Source organism: Astatotilapia calliptera, chromosome 5 (genome assembly GCF_900246225.1).
Source record: "Astatotilapia calliptera chromosome 5, fAstCal1.2, whole genome shotgun sequence".
Classification (NCBI taxonomy): Eukaryota; Metazoa; Chordata; class Actinopteri; order Cichliformes; family Cichlidae; genus Astatotilapia; species Astatotilapia calliptera.
This window is the reverse complement of record NC_039306.1, coordinates 8268701-8290565: the sequence shown is the minus strand read 5'-3', so window position 1 is coordinate 8290565 and position 21865 is coordinate 8268701. Positions and strand designations below refer to the sequence as shown.

The window sequence follows — 21865 nt, the reverse complement described above, 5'->3', positions numbered from 1 at the left end:
GTAAGTCAAAATTTTCGTAAGTCGAAGCACCTTTTTCCATTGCCTTTTGAGTGAGGCAATGCTGGCTGAAGACGAAGTTTTTGGTGGAGGAGGAGGTGGCTGGGGTTGAAGAAAGCATACATATGCATGCATGCATACGTACGTGTAAATGTACATAACATTATGGAATTTAATTTTTTTAATTTTCTATTTTATCTATTTTGTTACGCGGGCATTTTGCTGTACCACGGGCAGAAATATTGCCGTTAAGTGCCTTCGTAACTTGAATTTTTCATTAAATGGGGTCTTCATAAGCCGGGGTTCTACTGTACTGCCAAATTACAACAACAGTTGCCTCAAGATGCTTTGTATTGTAAGGTAAACACCCTACAATGACACGAAGAAAACAGGGAAAACACCAACAATCATATGACCCCCTATGAGCAAGCATTTTGGCAACAGTGGGAAGGAAAAACTCCCTTTTAATAGGAAGAAATCTCCAGGAGAACCAGATTCAGGGAGGAAGAGAGCCAAATAAAAGACAGCTCAGTAGCTCAATTCAAAGATACAAACTCTTGCAGTTTCTGAATTATTCTTCAAGTATTTTTACTTTCATTGTCCATCAAATGTTGCTCTTTCAGCATATCATTTTACAGTATATGTTGCACATCATTGACTGTAATGGAAGTGGTTATTTCTGTTTGTGCAAGACTGGTATTTGACTGGTGCGGTGTATTTGCTCTCAATTGTTTTAACACAATATTTCAAACTGAAGTCTGAGACTTGCTTGATATGCTTGAAAAGCATAAAAATGAAGTAGCGCTTTAAAGTCAAAAGCATCTAAAGCTTTAAAAAAGAAATCAAGATTGTGTTTTCCACACATTAATTACTTCCTTGAGTGACTCCTCAGACTAAACACACAGAAAGACATGTGTGGTGAACAAATAACAGGGGATAGATGTACAATTTGGGAATTCAGTAGAGCAAAAAAACAACAAATTGTGTTTTCAGACCTAATAGTATTGTATTTTGTTGGTTTAATTGAACAGGAACTGAGCATGGGCCCATCATAAAAGATTACAGTATACAACCAGGCACAGTTGTAGGAGATGCATTGGAAAAAAATGTTTTGGAAATTCATTTTGGAAAAACAAATCCCATCAGTGGGCCATATATATATAACACACCCAGCACGCCCCTGCGGGCGGTTTATCCTTCAAGCTCGGGTCCTCTACCAGAGGCCTGGAAGCTTGAGGGTCCTGCGCAGTATCTTAGCTGTTCCCAGGACTGCGCTCTTCTGGACAGAGATCTCCGATGTTGTTCCCGGGATCTGCTGGAGCCGCTCGCCTAGCTTGGGAGTCACCGCACCTAGTGCTCCGATTACCACGGGGACCACCGTTACCTTCACCCTCCACATCCTCTCGAGCTCTTCTCTGAGCCCTTGGTATTTCTCCAGCTTCAGCTTCTCGTGTTCCTATGTATGTATATATATATATATATATATATATATATATATATATATATATATATATATATATATATATATATATATATATACGGTATATTTCTTTTTCTTCAGGCACATCAGTCACACACAGCAGTTTAAGTTAAACAGTGTGCACTTGGCAAGAAAAGAGAATAATTTGTAGAGAAATTATTTCAAATCGCACATATCTATGAAAACAACCTCCTCATGCAAACTATGCCAACAGCAAATGCAGCAGAATTGCCTTTGTATTGTAAATGCAGCAGAAAGGTAAAGTCATCACAAGCAGAGTTAGTTTCTAGCATCAAACTGTGTTTCTCAGGATCTGCTTTTCTTCTTTGAATATTTTGTCAGTTCCCTCTTCCTTGAACTTTTCTGACTTTTCTGCTTTTCACATTTCATTTGTAAAACCACAGTGCAGCTCTCGAGAACATTATAATAGTGAAAAGTTCACATTTGTCTTTTTAAATGTATTTTTCTGCAACTGTTATATCATAAGTCTACATACAATATGAATCCATTCAGGGCTGACCTCTGTGAGATTACTTTCTCTATTCCTCGTTAATCCAGCAATGTCTGATGACTATTTGGGATTCAGTGCTATCTATGTTTACTGTGAGGACGTCTGTGTCCTACCTGATTTATTTTTGTGAAATAACTTCACTGACAAAGAGTTCTTTACATAATGCATTCAAATTTGGGAAGAGAGCAGGAAGAGAGAGTTTGTAGTAGAATTAAAAAGCAGTTGTTTTTTTTTTATATAGGACTGCTGCAAGGTTAGCAAGCTCACCACAGTTTGTACAAGTAGTGACTTAAGCAGGGAATTACAGTATGTTTTACCTCAGATTAATACATAAAAGCCATGACATGCAAATGGGCTGTTGCTAATGTAAAAATTCTGTTTAAGTAGAAAGCCTTTGTCAGCTCATGTAGGTCTATCCTTAAAAATTAATCCTGGATTTTTCAGTGGTTGTTCACTGCCGACAATATTACAATACAAAGCCGTGCAGTTTTCTGCAGAATAAAGGCAGGATAATATTGTGACATTTTGTCCTTTGTTGAGTCTGCATCTCAGTAGTCTTTTTATTTTAAGAAAAAATGGCATACATTAAATAGAAGAGTCATCATGCTGCAAGTTAAATCTGTATTTTCCCTTTATTTTCTCATGCATATAACAATAAATACATTTCAGAGTTAAATGTAGAATTTTTGTAAATGTCTGCAATCAGGGCTCGGTTTATATAAATGAGCAGTCCATCGTAGACATTCATTCATATATGCAGTTGCTCATTTTGAGCATCAAAACATACTACTCAAAAACTGAAGGGGATACTTAAATAACATCGGATCTTGATGATTTAGAAATTAAAAAAAAAAAAAGAAAATCTTCACGGGCATATACTATGCTACAATCACACTAGGAAAATAATGGTTGGTGACGCTACTAAAACGATTGTGAGGATGTGCAAAGCACTTGTAATCTCATTGACTTGAAATGGTTCACTGAAAATCAAGAACAGGCTTGTGACCACTCGCGGTCAGTCGCTGTCTTCAAAATGATCTTGGTGCATCAAGATGGCAAAAAAATGGGAATAAGACGGTATCAGTCTGCTATCAGTTTGTAGTTGAATTAGGGCATGCTGGCAATTACTTGCAATCTGTTTGTGATAATACAGCAATTAGGTCTAATACAGTAAATTGGTGAAAATAGCAAATCTGTTGCTGTGCACATATACACAATTTCAAGTTAACTCTTTACAGTCAGAATCCAAAAGCGCCAGAACCTCTTAGATTTAAATGGGAAATACAGAAATTCCACAAATGATGGCTTAGTTGTTGCAGGATGGTGATTTAATACATTTTTGTCGTTCACAGTTTTTTTTTCTCCAAAACATCAAGATCACTGTACTAAATTATACTATAAACAATGTTGTTATTCTTAACCTCATGGGCCTAATGGTGCTGAAACGTTCATGACCTGAAGGCCACAGTTAGAGGTTAAAGGATTGATGAGTTGGAACTATTTTCTCATTCTGATGACATTATCATTCCTGGGCAAGATACTAATCCTTGCAGCTATGCCAGAGTTGCAGTTGATGATCAACCAGGTGAAGATGCATACTCTAGGAAGTCAACAAGTTTTTCAATTTCCTAGCAGTAATAATATTTGCTGAGAGAAAGAGAAAGTGTTTACCTGTTACGCCCTTGCATGCAGGGATAACAAAACCAAACCTGCTATTGTTGTGAAATCTTCAAATCAAAGGTACAAGACTGAAATATTGAGACAATCTAAAAAATCTTACGAGCACCGTATGTCACTGCGCACCAGACAAAGAAAAATGATGAAATTTCCAGAAATGGTTGTATCCTGAGGAAACAAAACAAAATCCAAGTGACAAGGAATAGAAAAGTGTTTAAAAAGTCTTGGGGTTTGGATTATACAGGCATACCTGAGCAATCCAAAGTAGTTGTGATGACAAATCTGACACATCTGAAACTACATACAGTAAGTAACATGGTTAATGGCTTGGCTTGGGATGTATGCAATGTTCCCTCTAAGCTGCAGGCGTGCGCAATTGCGCACTACTGGCACGGTCTCTCCGCACAGAAAATCTGCATTGCGCACAGAAAAAAATCTAACCTGAATTGAAATTAAAATGAATACGTTAACAATTCTGTTTTGCAGTGTTAGTCAGTGACTGGCTGCTCCCGTATGGGATTAGAACGATGCCACCTTATCCCATAGTCCAACCAATAATGCGATTCACATTCGTATATACGCAGCTAATCAACGTTGCTGACAGGCTATGACAGCGTCCTTATGTGCCGACACCGGTGTTTTAGCTAGCAAAGCGGCGTGGCTGATGTGGAGTGAAGCCACTTTAATGACAACGTGTACAACCATTGGAGATGTGAGCAGGACAGTCGGAACAATTGACGGAGAAAGTGTGAACTTTATACCCGTTTTTAAATTGTGTTGATCGGCCACGTAAAACCAGAGTTATGATAAAAAATATATGCAATGTTTGGTTTCCTTCCTGAATACTATCGTTGTTTATATTTACTGCAGAAAAAACTGTAAAAATGGCGTTTTATAAGGAAAAGGCTCGAAAGCATTCTCCGCCTGTGAGCAAAAACAAAACCAAAATAACCCCTACCCTTTCCTATTGGTCGAAAAATGTACCATGTCGACCAATCAAAAAATGATATGGCAACATTGCATTTAGTTGTTTAGGAAAGATGTGAAAGATGTGTTTTGAGATGTGAGAGATTTGCGATGTTTAGCGCAAATTTAGTGTTAGTGGGTAGTGTAGTCAATAGTTTTGTTGTGTGTGTCAGAACAATGAGGCGACTGCTGAGTGTTACAGGTGTTGCAGGAGTAATACATCTCCTGTTGTCAGGCCTGCAGGTATCAGGCTGTTGTTCTCCTTTATCTCATAGTGGACAGAAATTATTTTTTGGAGTGGCACAAATAATTTGTGTGGCATCAAACTTGATGCAGAACAGCTGATTGTTCTGTAAATAGTTTGGAATGTTTATTTAAAAAACGCCTTGGCTGCATTTTTAGGTAGACAGCTGCAAAAAAAACTTTGTTGTTTGCATAACTCAGTTACTTTTCTGAAGAAGTAACTATATAATTAATTGGCAAACATTGGTCATTATTTACTGTATTTTGCAGACAGAAAGTTGCAGGACTCTCTCCCAGACCACAGACGCATAATACAAGTCAGAGCTTTATAAAAAAAAAAAAAGAAAGTTTTGTTTTCAAAATTGGAGTTCAAGTTATTTTTACTTCCAATAGTGTTAACATACTACACAGGTCATGAACAAGATTTTTTTTTTTTAATTTTCATTGTAAGTGGGATAAAGCAGTTAATTAAAAGTAGTCTAACATAAACGCTGTTGTTACGTTCTGTGAGGCTGTGGGAGTGTGTGGGTGTAATTTGATAATTTTAATAAACCATGTAACTTGGATGGATTCGATGCCGGCGTGACCACAGTGCACACATCTGCTGTTGCTCACTGTGGTCCAAGGGACCGCTCACGGAGTTTGTGTGTTCGCTCAGACACATGAAAAATTAGAGGGAACATTGGATGTATGCATGTAGTATGTTGTGCAAGTGGTCATCACAAGAAACAAATTACCTACCTGACTATCGTTATCATTAACTTATCATTGACAAAGAGGGCAATTAGTGTAATTGAAAGCTTCCTGTGAATTTGTTATCGTATTTTATAGCACTGTAAGATAAATAAAGTCAGTACAGCGTGCAAATCAAACATGACGGTAAATTTGAAAGTTCAGTTTGTTCCTCTAGCTTGCGACCAAATGTACAATCTTAAAACACAACTCTAACATTTTGTCAGTTTCTAAAAGTTGGCAGCAAGCTGTTTTCTGTTTACACATTCAGCACAGATGGATCAACATTAACATACAAACTCTTAGCAGACAGAAAAAAAAAACTGATGGCACTCAAATCATTAAATCTGTGGGATGTAAAAAAAAAAACCAAAACAAAAAAAAACAGTGAGCTGAAAGACAGTAAACACCCCGTAGGGCTGAACAGAACTGCAGCGTCATAGTGCGAGTCCTAAAAAATATTTATTACTGTCACTTTGGGAAATCAAACCAAATTCACAAACTAAAAGCAAATGAAATTAAATGATCTTTGTCATATTAACAACATGTAACACAATGAATAAAAAAAATAGCTGAAAAATTATAGTAGGTCACATATCAAACTTGAAGAAACACTGAAAATACACCAGTGACCACGCGTCACTGGAAATGACGAGTGTTTCTCAATACTATTTGTCTCCAAAAGAGTTAGACGTTTAATAATAATAGTGTTCACTAAGTTTTAATTTCCATCTATTGCCCATCTGTATTTTTACGTGTTAATTAGCTTGTCATATATCTTCAACATGTTTTCCCTTAGTTTGACACTATATATTGACAAAACAGTGAAGATGTTTTCCTTGTTTTCTTTCCCTATCAGAATGACACCTTGTGATGTGAAAAAAGAAAAGAACCTAGTACAAGAGAATTGCTTGGAAGAAACAACTTGTCAGATTTAACAAGCAAGCCAACAGGAGTCATTATAATGGCCTGATCTTTAAATGTAAATTTGATTATGTCATTAGTATAATGACTTTGATTGTAGCGATTTATTACAGCTGGGATTTTTATGCATTCTTCTCTTTGTGATCTGGTCAGCTAAGACTGCAAATATTAGAAAGCACAGATAATAAGCACCGAAAATAAAATTAAATAAATGAATAAGAAAAAATGCTGCACTTGTTCATGATGTGGAAAGTCAAGATATCTAAGTGAACATATACTATAGTAAATGATGTCAGATTATTAGGAAAAGAAAGCTGCAGCTTGACTGCCTGACTTGTCTTCTGATGAATTTATGCCATTAAAATCCATAAATCACTTCACTTTTGACAGCCTAGCATGTCTTCTTTACAATTTAAAAAAAAAAAAAGAATAAGAAGAAATAGCCTCTCCCTGCAGTATAAATCTAATTCCTGGTTATTTGTTCATGAAGTGTCCATTCTGTGGTGCTGTGATTTAATCTGATTTGTGATGATAGAATCCAGTGTTCACATAGTTCAAATGCAATAAACGCTGTGGTTGTTGATATCTTGACTTTTTGTTGACATTTTCTTTGAAGATTTGTGTTTATCTCACTAACAGCATGTTGCGCATGTCTGTGTTCATTGGAAGGCATCTCACTATAACTAAAAACAGAAAGAGAAAAGTAAGAAACGGTGGCTCAGTTATTGTGACAGAGACCGACTGCGTGGCTGTGGTTGGCCTGACACCACAGCAGCTATTTGTCACTATTAGTTTCCATTAATTTAAGTGAAGACATTGTTAGGATAGCACTGCGGTGGTCCTCTGCTGTGGCAGGTGAGAAACTGCAAAGAGATGCTCGCCTTGAATGCTTGTCAGTTATCTAAACCCATCCATTTTGCTAAATGTCCAGAATGACCAATAATGGATCCTGTTTGAGTGAAATGGACAAGTGGGTCATCACACATAAATGGTGGAAGTGATGAAATGCTCTCATGACTGCAGTCAAGACACACACATCCTGCAGCATATCTACCATAAACTAAAGGATGATCTGAAGCATTAAGACAGTTAAAGTGTTATTTTTATCCATGCTAAACATCTCTTTTAGGATCAAAAATGGAATGCTCGTAATGAATATTTCCTCCACCAAATCGCTGTTGGTCTTTGTGATTTGTTTAGTGATTTATATAGCTCAAGTGTTGTGGTCATGGATAGCTGTTTCCCTTAGCCGGAGGAAAAATAGATAGTAAGGAAAAAAGCTACACAGAGGAATAACTGCAAAAGAAAAGTAGTGAATATAAGAGTGTGGGTGACGCAGATGTACAGGTTGTTACAGAAATAATCCTCTCTTCTAAGCATACTGCTTTTGGTGACAAATCAATTCACAGAACATTTGGCTAAAGTGAAGGTTTTTTTGGCATTTCATTAAATGCATGAAAAATGCATAAAAATATCCCTGCATGGCATATTTCCAGGGACCACTGCAATAAAAAAAAGCTGTAGATGTGTCAGTCTGTCTGACTGATTCAAAATATTTGCACAAATTCAAAAGGTATGACATTTAATGTTTTCAGGGTAGTGTTTTATTGGACCAATGGATTTTCCCGAAAGGGTATGTGCAATACCTGTGAAACCAACATTTTGCCAAAAAAAATAAAATAAAGAAATGCGCTATAGAGACAGTTGGCAAGCTGAAAAAAATGGGACACGGTTTGAATTCACTGATACCATTAGTGGGAAGGGTAATTGAAAAAACAGTGCAATGTTGTTCTGAGTGTTCACCTGTTTCAGGCAATATTTCTGCTGCAACAGGAGTGATCTCTTCCAGGATGAGAATCGAATACGTAGGCTATGAGCGATAACTAAATGGTGTGATGATGATTCACATGCTGTGCCCTTGCTAATCACTAGATCTTCAACACCTTTGTGCCAGAGAACGTCCTCACCCCCATCATCAAAACACCAGATGGTGGAAGAATGAACAATCAATGTCAAAATGCACTGATGGTCTGCTAGTGGCATGCTTTGGCTCAATATCTAATTAAAGTGTTTAATATTGACTTTTCCTTTCCTTTCTTTTCCTTTCTGTTTCCCTTACATGTTGATGTGGGATGTATAAAATGATGACGCACAGGGGAGACTCACAAGTAAAAACAGCTCTGCTTGGTTGTGTTTTTACAGGATTGAGTTATCCTGCTGCCTTATTTCTGTTTTTATACTGAAAAGTTTTATGAACACTTATTTAAGAAGTACCAATACAAGTACATATATGTGCTCCAAGTTGTGCTGTAAAAGAAAAAAATAAATTAAATTAGGAAAAGACAGCATATCACTGCTGATCATTGGCTGATGCTGTTATCCCTTTTGGAGCTTCTTTATATGCCATTCCCTGCAGGTTTTTTGCTGACAACATTTTAAATCTTTGCATGTCTGAGGACTGAGCCAGGATTTGTCTGACCTTCTCAAACTTAATGAGGTTCACTGACAGGTGAGGAAGGAGGAGACAGTTTCATCCAACACAGGGACTCTGTCTCAGACTTCAAAACTTTTTTAGACAGCTAAATGGGGACAGGTTTAGCTGCCCCCTCATTAGGCTGGGCATCAGAGCAGAAGACCACCAAATGGCAGGAGTCTAGGCCATAGACTTTTACAAAGTGCACACACCTTAACTAAATATATGTAGGTGTAGTAAAAATAAGACTCATTCGGCATTCTAGTACTCTCATTTTTACTAGTTTGGAGAGCAACTTGTGACAGTTAAAAAATAAGACACACTGCTTTTGCAGTTGTTTAAGTAGTTATGACCCGCTCACTCTTTCTGGCTTCTAAACATTGTGTTTCTGTGTACGATAAACAGTGTAAAGTATGTGCAAAGCAATCCTCTGGCAGTGTCCCTGCTGTCCGTAGAGCTGCAGGAAGCTCAGAAACAATCGTTCAGACAAACATGGCACTCTGAGGCGCTCTAAATTTCACCCAAGAAATCCTGTTGGAGAAGCCCAGGAAAACTCACTTGAGTGGCATAAAACACATGTCAGCATCCTCTTTCTCTGTTGCCTTTGCAAGGACTCAAAGTGTATTTTTTTTCCTTTTGTAGGTTCTCTAACTCTGCTTTGTCTAATGGGTAAAGAACATACTTCCTATAATATTTCAGTGTTTTATTACAGAGACCGGATAGGCCAACATAACCACAACCTTCACAACATGCCTGCAGCGGTGGAGAAACAAAGCTTTCAAAAAAAGCCTTTTGTGCCAGTGTTTTGTGCTGTCATGCTAACCAGCATGGCCGGACCTAACATGGCAGAAAACAAATCAGAGCTGCAAAGCTGTCCCGTCGCATAAAGGTCCTTTGTATGCATTACAATGAACAAACATTACCTTGTTCATTTGGTGCATAAACTCTGAGGTTCAGGCTTTCAGCATACCTTAAACAGACTTAAGAACATTTATACCTTATAAGTCTTGAACAAAACAGTTTGAAGAAGAATAGCACACACAGTAAGCTTTATTGTTAACAAGCATTAACAGCACACAAAAACCTGTTTTGTCCATGAATGAGCATTATTTAATTTTCAGTGGGAATTATTTAAAAGTGTGTAAAGTACTGGTAGACTCTCACGCTACCTTACCTGACAGAGGTTGTTTTTGATTTTCAGATGTTGCAGTTTTTTGTACAGTAACATGTAATCTCAGTGTTCGTTCTGTCTGGTAGCAACAGTGTTCAGGTAAAAGTGAAACTGTATATTTCAATAAATTTAGATAAACTTTTTTTTATTGACTATTAAAATATGGAAATTCATGACAATGTTCATGCTGTCATATACTTTGCATACATTTTAAACCTATCCTCTGAATCAACAAATAGTATGGGTGAACAGAACTTTCAATTATTGATAATTAAGATAATTTCTCCTATCCCACAAAAATGCAAAGAATATTTTCCTGGTCAGAGCTGCTAGTAAGTGAAAATGATGTTACTTTAATAAACTCTAAAAGACAGTTTGTTTCTCACTTAATAGCCACCGCGCTTTATTCAGCAACATACAACATTTAATTTCATATTAATTTCACGTTCAAACCACTCAATTAAGTACGGTACTGGCTGATCATTGATGTTTTAATCTTATGTTTGCGTGTCTGAGAGTTCTCTGACATATTATTTTATGTCTCTATATTTGTTTTTCTAGGCGGTGTGTGCATCTCCCAGTCTGTCAAAATTCCCCGGGAGCCCAAGCAAGGAGAGTTCGACAAGGTCATCCGGCGACTCAGAGAAAATCCAAATGCCAGAGTCGTCATACTTTTTGCCAATGAAGATGATATCAGGTATAACCTGGTAATAGATTAACACTTCTTTTGAAGATTAGGAAAACATGACTACAGCAGACAGCATGCAAACATGTGGGAACACAGCCGTTTCAGTGCGGGTCTGCCAGACTACTGTGTAATGAATTGCACAACAAAATCAAAGTGGAGCTGGTTGGGATGCTGACCTTATCTGTGGCAACATCTGTTTCCTCACCTTCACAGGCGGCTGCTCCATGCAGCGAAAAAGGCCAACCAGACAGGTCATTTTATCTGGGTGGGTTCAGACAGCTGGGGCTCAAAGATCTCTCCGGTTGTGCAGCAGGAGGAGATGGCAGAGGGAGCAGTCACCATCTTGCCCAAGCGTCAGTCCATCAGAGGTACAGAGATGGACATTATGCAAGCATCTGATCTCCCTGCCTTCTAAAATCATGTGCACATATCAGTGATTTATTATTTCCATGCAAGTAAAACAAAACTATTTATCTTTTACTCTTTCAGAAGACTACGTTATTTGTAATGACTTCAACACTCATTTAATCATCAAAGATGTAAAAAAGTTCAGTCAAATAAAAAACAAAAAAGAAGCAAAGTGAATGTGCACACGATATTGAATTATTGCATATACTCTAGAACACATGACAGCTACGGTTCTCATATAGCGTTGCTTACACTGAGAATGACCGCATCACTGACAATGAACCGACTGATCTGTTTAGGGTTTGATCGTTACTTCATCAGTCGAACGCTGGAAAACAACAGAAGGAATATCTGGTTTGCTGAATTCTGGGAGAACAACTTCAACTGCAAACTCAGCCGTCATGCGGTGAAGAAAGGGTCCGGGCTCAAGAAGTGCACAAGTAAGATATTCTCCTGTTGAGAAAAAGCTATTGTGTGTTCTTTTTGTTTAAACTTTTACCCAACATGAAAACATTCCTCTTTTAATGTATGATGAGGGAGGTGACACATTTGGCTCATGGGGAAAGTGTTTTGACAGCATTGCCCACCTATTAAAAGTGGAACCGCTATATATTCAGTCTTCAAAATCACAGTTCATCTCACAGCTCATTTCATTGCTGCTCTATATTTCTGCTGAGTCTAGTGTTTTTATCCACACAGCTATAACAAGTGAATGGTTTAGCTCGGCTGCATGCTTAAAGCTTCGGGCTTAATGCCATACTTTATACAGCTGTAGATAGCACAATCTCTCTTGGTGGGAAAAGTCACTGCATATTTTATCATGATTTAAACCTCTATTAAGTAGTAAAACATATAACAAAATTGAAATTTTGCTTACAGTCACCCCACTTCTACCCTATCTTGAGAACTGCAACAGGGTAAAAACTAAACCGTACTAAGTTAAATGAACCCCCCTCCCCAAAGAAAAATCCAAAACCAAAGTTCTATATAATGCAGTAGTTATAAGCTGATTAATTTAATATAGGATTTATAGCATATCTGGTGATCAGCTCTTATTAGCATTCACGCCTTGTTACTGCATTACCTTTTCTAACTGCTAAATACTCCATTATGCTCAACAGCTAGTCACCAACCGTGTCTGATGCAGGCAGCTCACTGTTGATTTTAAAGTTGTTGTTTTTTTTGCTAAAAGCAGCTACTTGGTATGGCTGCAAAAAGTTGAGAGAGGAATAAGAGTGCAACAAAACATTGAAACTGTTGGCTAGACACCTAAACGATGATCTGAAGTTGATTATAAAGCTCTGCAAAGCTGAAGGGAGGAGTATATTCAGGCTATAATTCTCTACAGGCTCAGACAAAAGACTTTTACGTTCTACTTTGTTCCACATTCGATATTTCTCGCTGTTTTTTCTTTTTCTTTTCAAAGAAAACAAACTTGCACTGTTTTAAACCCTAAATAATATCAATTATAGCATCTTTAAAAGTAATAGATTTATTTTGGAAAAGCAAAAAGCAAAAGAAACTAAGGTGATAATTAGATTCACTTTTGGAACCCAGCTTATTTCTATAGCCAGTCCCAAGCCCCAGGTAAATGGGGAAGGTTACATGAGAAAGGGTATCAGGTGTTAAAATCAAACAAGCAGATTATTGAGGTTTCCATATGCGATTTCTATACCAGATCAGTCAGGGCTAGAGTTAACAATAACTGCGGAAACGGTGTTACTGTTGGGTGAAGACAAAGAAAGGGGGAAGGTGTGTTTGTAGGTAGCAAGAGAGAAGGGAAGGTCTAAGTGGGGAGGTGAGAGCAGGGACTCTGTAGTCTGGTAAAGGGAAAGAGCTAGTTCATGTGCTGGAGAGAAGGAAGGTATATTGTTTGTGCAAGAGACCAGGTGGAAGGGAAGCAAGGACAGAAACACTGGAGGTGATTGGTAATGAGGTTATTGGATGAGACTTCAGTGGACATGTAGGTGAAGGGAACAGAGGTGATGAGGAGGTGTTGGGTACGTATAGTGTTAAGGAGAGAAATGCAAAAGGACAGATGGTTGTGGATTTTGCAAAAAGGATGGAAATGACTATGGTGAACATGAAGAAGGAACACAAAGGGATGTATAAGAATGCAAGGACGTACACATAGGTGCACTACATCTTATACAGAAGAAGCAATCTGAAACACAAGTGGAAACAAGAAGTGGAAGTGAGTGAAGACATAGGCAAGGATTAAATGGTAGAAATGTTGCACAGATACTGCCATGAGGGCATTTGTCCTATTCTCTGGACAGAGTAAAGAAGACAGCGTGACGCAATGGTGGTCACATTCATAAATGCTACTGCAGGAAAGTATTTAAAGGAAGAGATTAGCAAAGAAAACATGGAAAGTAGTCGGGCTGATGAAGAAAGCTGACAGGACTACTGTGAGACTTTTTAACCAGATTGTTTAATAAAATCTTGGACAGTGAGAGGATGCCTGAGCAATAGAGAGGAAGTTTACTGGTGCTTTTCAGGAACAAGGGTGATGTGCAGAGCTGTAGTAACTACAGAGAGATAAAGTTGGCGAGCCAGATCATGAAGATATGGAAAAGAGCTGCTGAAGTTAGGTTAAGACAGTGGTTCTTAACCTTGTTGGAGGTACCGAACCCCACCAGTTTCATATGTGCAGTCATTGATCCCCTCTTTAGTGAAAAATAAAATATGATTTATTTTTTTTTTCAAATTCAAGACATAGATATGTTTTTTTACTGGTGCACAAAATGAGCCGTGCATGTCAAGGTGGAGGCTCTGCCGAACCCCTGAGACTGACTCACCGAACCCCTAGGGTTCGATCGAACCCAGGTTAAGAACCACTGGGTTAAGAAGATAGGTGATAGGTGCAAACAGCAGTATGGCTTCATGTGGAGAAAAGAGCACAGTTCCAGTGTTTGACTTAGAGTGTTGATGGAGGAGTGTAGCGAAGGTCAGAAGGAGTTTCATAGTGTATTTGTGGTCTAGAGAAAGCAAAGTGGTATACTGCATGAGAAAGCCAGGAATGGCAACGAACTATGTGAGGATGGTGCAGGACATGTTGGTTTTGAGCTCCTTTTTTTCCAGTGGTGATGGGGAGTTTGACAGATGAGGTCAGGCACACGTCTCTGTGGAGGAGGATGATCACAGGCAATGCTGTGATCTGTAATGAGAGCATGGAGCAGGTGGAAGAGAGCCTGGAGAGGTGGAGGTATGCTTTGGAGACAAGAGAAATGAAAGTAGAAGCAAGGCAGAATACATTTGTGTAAATGATAGATGTAACAGGGAATCTACACGGAGCAGAGGAAGTGAAAATGGACAAGTATGCAACTATCAACTATCCGAGAGAGGAAAAAGACACTACAGGTTTGGTGGACACAAGTGTCAGGAGTGATTTGTGACAGTAGGATAGCAGTAAGAGTTGAAAGGGAAGTTTTGCAAGACGGCCTCTTATGATATATGGTTTGTAGACGGTGACACAAATGGAAAGATAGGAGGCTGAGCTGGAGGTGGAGGTGAGTTCAAGATGTTAAGATTTTTTGTTGGAAGTACCCAGAATGAGTATATCAGAAGAGAGAAAGTGGATATACCAGACAAAGGATGTTAAAAATTGAGCTGCCAGGGATGAGTAAAAGTGGGATATCACAGGAAAGATTCATGGAAGTCATGAAGGAGGATATGCAGAGGGTTAGTGTGACAGAAGAGGATGCAAGGGATAGGGGTGGCATGAAGGCAAGGATTTGTTGTGGTGACCCATAAAAGGAACAGGTGAAAAAAAAGAAGAAGAATTAGGTGTGTTATTGGTGGGGAAAAACTCAAGTAAGAGTTGCTGTATGCAGCCCAGCAAGCAAGAACACTGCCAAGAAACAGTCTAACATTGCTCTCGACTGTCAGGTCTTAGTGATCCCTTGAGAATCTCCCAAGTTTGAAAATTGCCACGTATAGCCTCAACCCTCGAGTGACATCAATTAATGGAAATATTTCTCCCTAACGTATGCAGAGTAGCAAAATGACTAATTAATAACTACAGCATAACACTGAAGTCTGCTGGAAAATGTAACAATACAACAGAGAAGAAACCAGAGACACAAATAAGATTTGTATGATAATGACCATCATTACAGCCAAACACTGCAGAATTGTTGCAGATTTCATGCAGTAATAATCCATATCTTCTTAATTACAGGTAGCTAGTATTGCCTGTTACGGCCGCTGGCCTCAGGTGGCCCCGCCTTCCATTGCCATTAAAGGCAGATCATCACAACTGGACTGTTAGGATCAGTTCTTTCCTCTAAAAGAAGAGTCCAAGTGATGACTCAGTGGCTTTTCAACAACCTAAAAAATTAACACTCAAATGCCCAGATTTGAATTATTTAATATGACGATAAATTTACGCTTACAAATTACTTGCATATTCTCTTTATTCTTAAAATGTGACAGTATTGTGCTTTAGAGGATCATGGAAAGCTGGATATAATAGTGCTCTGTGTCATTCTTTTGGTAATAAAAAGAAAGTTGAATTTGATTGAATTATTGTAATTTCATATAGCCCCCACTTGCCTCTGAAATAAACATATACTAAATCGAGACAGCTCACTGTGAGGACACAAAATATACAGCAGATAAAGAAGTCATAAAAACAATCACATTATGCTTCATAACATAGTTGGGAATGAGGAATAATTTGGGGGGCATACAGCATGGACAGAAAAATAGATCAGCACACAATTAGAGAACACAACGTTTAAAAAATCCCTCTCTTGAATTTACAGTTAAGAATGAGCAATTTGTCTTTAGGCGGAAACCATGCAAACTCCAAGAAATCAAAGGAAATAAAAGTAACAATCTAGCTGCTGTACGGTGAAAGCACTAACCACCGAGCCACCACTCTGCCCTGGAGCCAGATGTGTATATCCCCAATCTACATACACCAGTTTCCACACATACACTAGTATTTATAAACAAGACTGTGTCGTGACAGCGTGCGTACAATACTTCCACACTGGCTTTATATGGCGGTAATCCACACATCAGTGGCTGGGCTGAGTTTCACATGCTGCAGCATTATGAGTAAGAGAAAGAAAAACATCAAAGACAGAATCTGGGCAGGATTTGGAGTCGGCGCATTGCACAGATTCACATGTACAGTAACATTTATGAATGTGAGCACAGTCATTTTCTGAAATAGTGACCTGACTGGCAAAGTTTACTTTGCTTTTATTTCTTACTTCTTCAGCCCTTCAGTTAATGCTAATTCAAAATTTATAGATCTAGATAGCTTTTAATGTTAAACCCCCCCCCCCCCCCCAAAAAAAAAAACCCATGAAGTGCCTCGTTAGGTTGACAGCACTCATCAGGACTGCAGCAGCAGAAAGAACCAGAACAAAATACAGTACACTGCTTGAATGGGTGGCGGACAATAGGAGTACATGATTCTCTTACTAATGATGGAATTTGTGTTGAAAATGCATGCTATCTTCACTCAGTTCAGCTGTTGTGAGGCCACAGGTTAATGTTACACTCTTCATTGTCTTTATTCTTTTCATTTTTTTATATTTAGTTCTTATGAGGAACCAGCTTTACTTTTTCTTCTGGCAATTTTTGGTTGCAAAAAACAAACAAACTGATTTTGTTGCAGGGAGGGGGGAATCCCTCTTAGTGCACTTCAGTAGTGCCATAAATCACAAAATGCTCCAAACCAGCAGGCTTTGTGGAGGTGGGATTTACAGCATGACTAAATTAGATTTTTAAGGTGGTTGTACGTTGTCTTACAATGCTATATGCATCGGTCACAGCTGTGCATTACCCTACGATATAACATGAATAATATAGACTAATTTTATTTATTTATTTATTTGTGAAAGATTTCCAAAGATTTTACCATGCTATTTATTGCATGGTAAAATTTGAAGTGACTGTAATAGACCACTCAGTCAAGAGGACTTTGTGGCAGTGCAAAATTTACAGCTTACTTTTCTAAATGTGATGAAGAACTCTGATTTGTCAGGTAGTTAACTGCCAGAGGAGACATTCCCATTTAGATATATTACCTCTAAACAGTTTCTCAATTAACTCTATGAAAAATATACTTGATATGAGACCCCAGCTGATACAGGATTCTCAAGACTGATATCGATATTAAGCAATTTAAAAATCCCATTATATCAGTCCATATTTTTTTATGTGAAGCTATTTAAGTTATTACTAAGATAATATAACAGTGCAGTTTTATAAATAAACTTATCATCACAACAAGTCCTAGGTTAATTAATTATGCTCTACTCCTCAGCTTGTTGTTGTGTTTGTGGCCACACCTTTTGGCAACAGGGAAGTTGCAGAATACCCCCTGGTGGACAAACTATGTAATGCAACACTCAGGACATGGTTGAAGGGTGTTTCTCCCATCTCGTCTTCACATCATTTATCAGTTGGTATAAATGGCAACACAAATATACTGACAAATAATAATATTTGTTTTGTAATATAGCAGTTGGACTACCTGATATACTACTAAATCGCTATACATTACTTTGTATTGCAAATGTTGAATTGACTTATTTTGCATCTTTTACCTTAATGTTTCCAAATTTTCTTCAACCACTGACAGTGGAGTGTTACGTTTCGGTGTTGTCAGTGTGTTGTTTTTGGCGTGACTGTTATGTGTTTCCTGTTTTACTTTGAAAGTCTGTGTTATCTTAGTCTTTTCAGTTTACGTTTCCCTGTCTCGTCAGTTCTGAGTTGCCCCAGCTGTGTTTCCCTCTTGTTGTCCATTTTCCTGATTCCTCCCTCTAGGTATTTAAACCCTGTGTTTCAGTGTGTCATGGTCGCGATCTCCCCCGTGTTGTAAATAGTTTGGTGTTTTGTTGTAAATAAATAGTTTGTTGTAAATAGATTTGTCGATACTTTCGTTTCGGGATTTTGGTGGTGAGCTTTAGTGGGGTTTTTTGTGTGTGTTTTTTTTTCTTTATTTTTACTTTTTTCGTGTTGCACTCCGGTTGCCTAGGCCGGGGTGTAACATGGAGGTACAGTAAAACCTGCTTTTCTTCCTTTGTTGAGCATAAGAAGTCATAACAACTACACCAAAGCAAAGCAATTCTGACGTACGGTGTAAATGGGCATGTTGACATGCAATTATGCGTGATTGTGGATGATCATGCCACTTACCTCTGCTGTACTAATGTGTATAATAACATGTAATGATAAAAGACAAGGACCCCTGTGCTGAGACTCTAGAGAATCTTAATGTTTATTTATTTGTAGATAAAGGGCAGGGTTGGTAAAACAATAAATAACTGAAACAGCCCTGGTGAAACAGTACAAACAAAATACACCAGAGACATACTTTTACTCAAGGGGTGAGCTGCAGAACCAACAGCTGGTGCTGTGTTCACAGGCAATAAAACCCAACACAGAGTATTCTAAAGAGATAACACAGAGGGTTACATTCAGGGCATCACTCAGGTGGATAAGATAGTACTGATGGATCAATTTGTCTACTGATTGGCTACACTGACCTGCCCACCCCCCCAAGAGGAAATGTTGCCAAGAACAAAAAAACTAGATAACTCCAGTGACCCTCTGGGAGTCTGCAGTCTGATCAACACCATGGCCAACACTCATACCATGTTTTCATTTCCTTATATAAATGAGATGGAAAACATGGCACATTGTTTATGTTTGGGAGCAAATGTATTTCCATTTATTCTTCTTTGTGTCTTGAAATATCTGTAGTAGTTTAATACTGAATGTTGAATACCGATCTAGATTGATATTAACACATGGGTCTGGGGGAAGATTTACAATATATGTTTTGAATTAGTGTTTTGTGGTAAAAATTGCAAATAAACAAACCACCCTGTTTCCTCCCTCCCAAGTTATAGAAGATAAGCCAGTTGGTAATCTAAATATTTCTTAATGTCACAAAATCCTGTGCAGACCAAAACAAAACAAAATGTCAAACTGTTTATTAATACTGTCTGACTTTCCAGCTCTGTCTGTGGCACTCCATAGTCCTTGTGTTTCTTGTAGATGATGCAGACCTTTAAAACTCATCAGGTCGCATTGTTTTTGTTTTGTTTTTTGAAAAACAAAACAAAAAAAAAGGCCAAATCATTTCTTAAAATAGCTGGGTACTGCATTTTTGAGCAATTACAGCAACAGAGTTTATTATAATGAAGTAAGGGAGCATTAATGTGGCTTATTTTGTTGGGTTATTTTCTGCAACCAAAACAGGCTTAATACACCTTGGTACTTATTTGGCAGGTCTCTGGAAATCTATTCTCTAACACAATTTTCCCAAAGATATTCCTTAACTTTGCATTCTGATAAAGGTTATGAGTACTGGCCCAAAATTTCCCTGAGGTGACCCTTCATGCATTATCAGAAGGAACCGCTCTGATCAGGATAGAAATTTTCATCAAAGTAAAGGTGATCACTCGGCCCTGTACTTATTTGCAGTGACCCTTGCAGCGACCTCTCACTCCCTCAGACACACACACACTATAACAAAGTTACTGAATTCATCACTGTAGAGATCAAGGTTAGTTTAGTTTTTGATCAGAGATATCAAAGCTCTGTTTTATGTTATGGGATTTGCTGAATTTATAAATCTATAGAGAATCTCCAGTTTAATCCTTAAAAATAAAGATGCTCTGCTTCAAAATGTAAATGTGTGTTTTATCTGCAAGATGGATTCAATCAATGAAACCAAAACTATAAATGGGGAAAAACTGTTATACGAGGAAGTGTTCCACAACGAGACAAGGAAAAAGAGCAAATGAAGCAAACATATAATGATTGTTATCTACCAATAAAACCAATGATGATCTTTAATGATTATTTGTACTCTCAATGATTATGCACTAGAAATATTTTTAGCCTTCAGTTGCTGCAGAAGCTAAATTAATAGCTCTGAAAATACCCACATTGACATCGTTAAGTTTATCTCTATACTAGGAGTGAGTGTTGTATAGGCACCTGCATCTCACACTAAGTAGCTGTTCTTCTATCACTTGTCTCGCTCATTACAGACATTTTAGTATTAAACTTCCCTATCAGCTCTGCTTCACAGGGAGTGAGAGTCTCACAGAATTTGTTTGAGGTTAAAGTATGACACTTGAGCTGCCTCTTCACTGGTGGGGAGCTTTGCAGTGTCCCTGTGGCAGCTGTGCAAAAACCACATGGGGCATGCTGCAGAATTATCAGTGTCCTGAGAGGGTTAGACTGCTTAGTGTGATCAAAGGATAAGGAGGGCATGAGTGACTGAAGAAAAAAAGTGAGACTTGTCTTTTATCTGGGAATGAAGGAGATGTAAAACTGATATTGATTAATGTTGAGAGGAGAGGGGAGGTAGAGCAGGGACCCATTTCGCTGGCTGTGTGTTTCGCCTCTGTATTAACGATGTGAGCGGAACAGCACAGAGAAAGTAATGCAGATAAACCGCGCATGTGCTCTCACATCCAACCATCTATTTTTATACTGCTCACCCTAAACAGCGTTCCAGGGTGACTAGGGGGGTTTTCAGCCTTCTCTGGGTAAGAGATGGGGAATATATTGGACAGCTTGCCCTTTTATTACAAAAAGGATTTTGTAAAAAGTAATTGAATTCATTGTGGAAATAGATTAAATTATTTTAGGAAGCAGAAAATCTCTGATCAGTGGTGTGATGGAGAGTTTAAATAGTTTAAAATTTAAAGCCTACCCTTGAGTTGATTCCAAGCGTGAGAACATGAAAAAGACGATACAACTAATACAACTATTAATCAGTAAATAGCAATTACATTTAATTAGTTAGAAATTTGACTGGGGTAGGTTTTGAAATCTGTTTGCTAATATGATGTAACCAAATAGGTTATTTGCATATACACTAATTGGCCACTTTAATAGGTGCACCTGAGTTGGACTCCACTTCAGCCTAATCCAGGTCAACCCCAATCCTGGACTGGGTTTGCCTCGAGAACTGCCCTAATTCTTCATATTCAACAAGGTGACAGGAAACATTGCTCTGAGATTCTGGTCCATATTGACATAATAGCATCACACAGTTGCTCCAGATTTGTCAACTGCACAACCATCCAGCAAATCTTTGTTTCACCACATCCCAATGCAGCTCACTATTAGATTAGATCTAGAGACTCTGGAGGCATTTTGAGGACAATGGATTCTTTGTCATGTTCAAGAGACACGTTTGAGATGAGCTTTGTGACATGGAACATTATCCAACTGCAAGCAGCCATCAGAAGATGGGTAGACTGCGGTCAAAAAGGGATAAACACAGACAATATTCAGGAAGGCTGTGGGGTTTAAACATTGTTCAGTTGGTTCTGAGGGGCTCAAAAGGTACCATTTGTTGGTTACACTGTTTATTACATTGTTGTGACTTATCAATGGCTTTGTGGGTGATAAAACCAGCTGTGACATGTTTATTGAACATTAATACAGTATAGTTGTAAAATGATTTTTTTTTTTAAATCAGTGTTAATATTGAAATTACATTTGCTTGAAGTTGCATTTTAATTATTTGCTTCAATAACCAATTTTTTGAGTTTTCTTTTTTGAGTATTAATCCAATAACAGTTTTTTAAATGTGATATCATATT

At 38.0% G+C, this 21865-nt stretch overlaps 1 protein-coding gene across 7 annotated transcripts in view; it reads left to right on the top strand.

Moving 5' to 3' along the window:
• The window catches only part of grm4 (glutamate receptor, metabotropic 4), a 194994-nt gene that overhangs the window by 136283 nt on the left and 36846 nt on the right, over positions 1 to 21865 (top strand). For all 7 annotated transcript variants that reach the window (XR_003272395.1, XM_026167030.1, XM_026167025.1 and 4 more), the window contains 3 exons: positions 10736 to 10871; positions 11076 to 11230; positions 11570 to 11710. Coding sequence is in view for 6 of the 7 variants with exons in the window: in XM_026167030.1 (XP_026022815.1) it covers positions 10736 to 10871; positions 11076 to 11230; positions 11570 to 11710 (432 nt within the window). In the remaining variant the exon portion in view is untranslated. The remainder of the gene's footprint in view (positions 1 to 10735; positions 10872 to 11075; positions 11231 to 11569; positions 11711 to 21865) is intronic.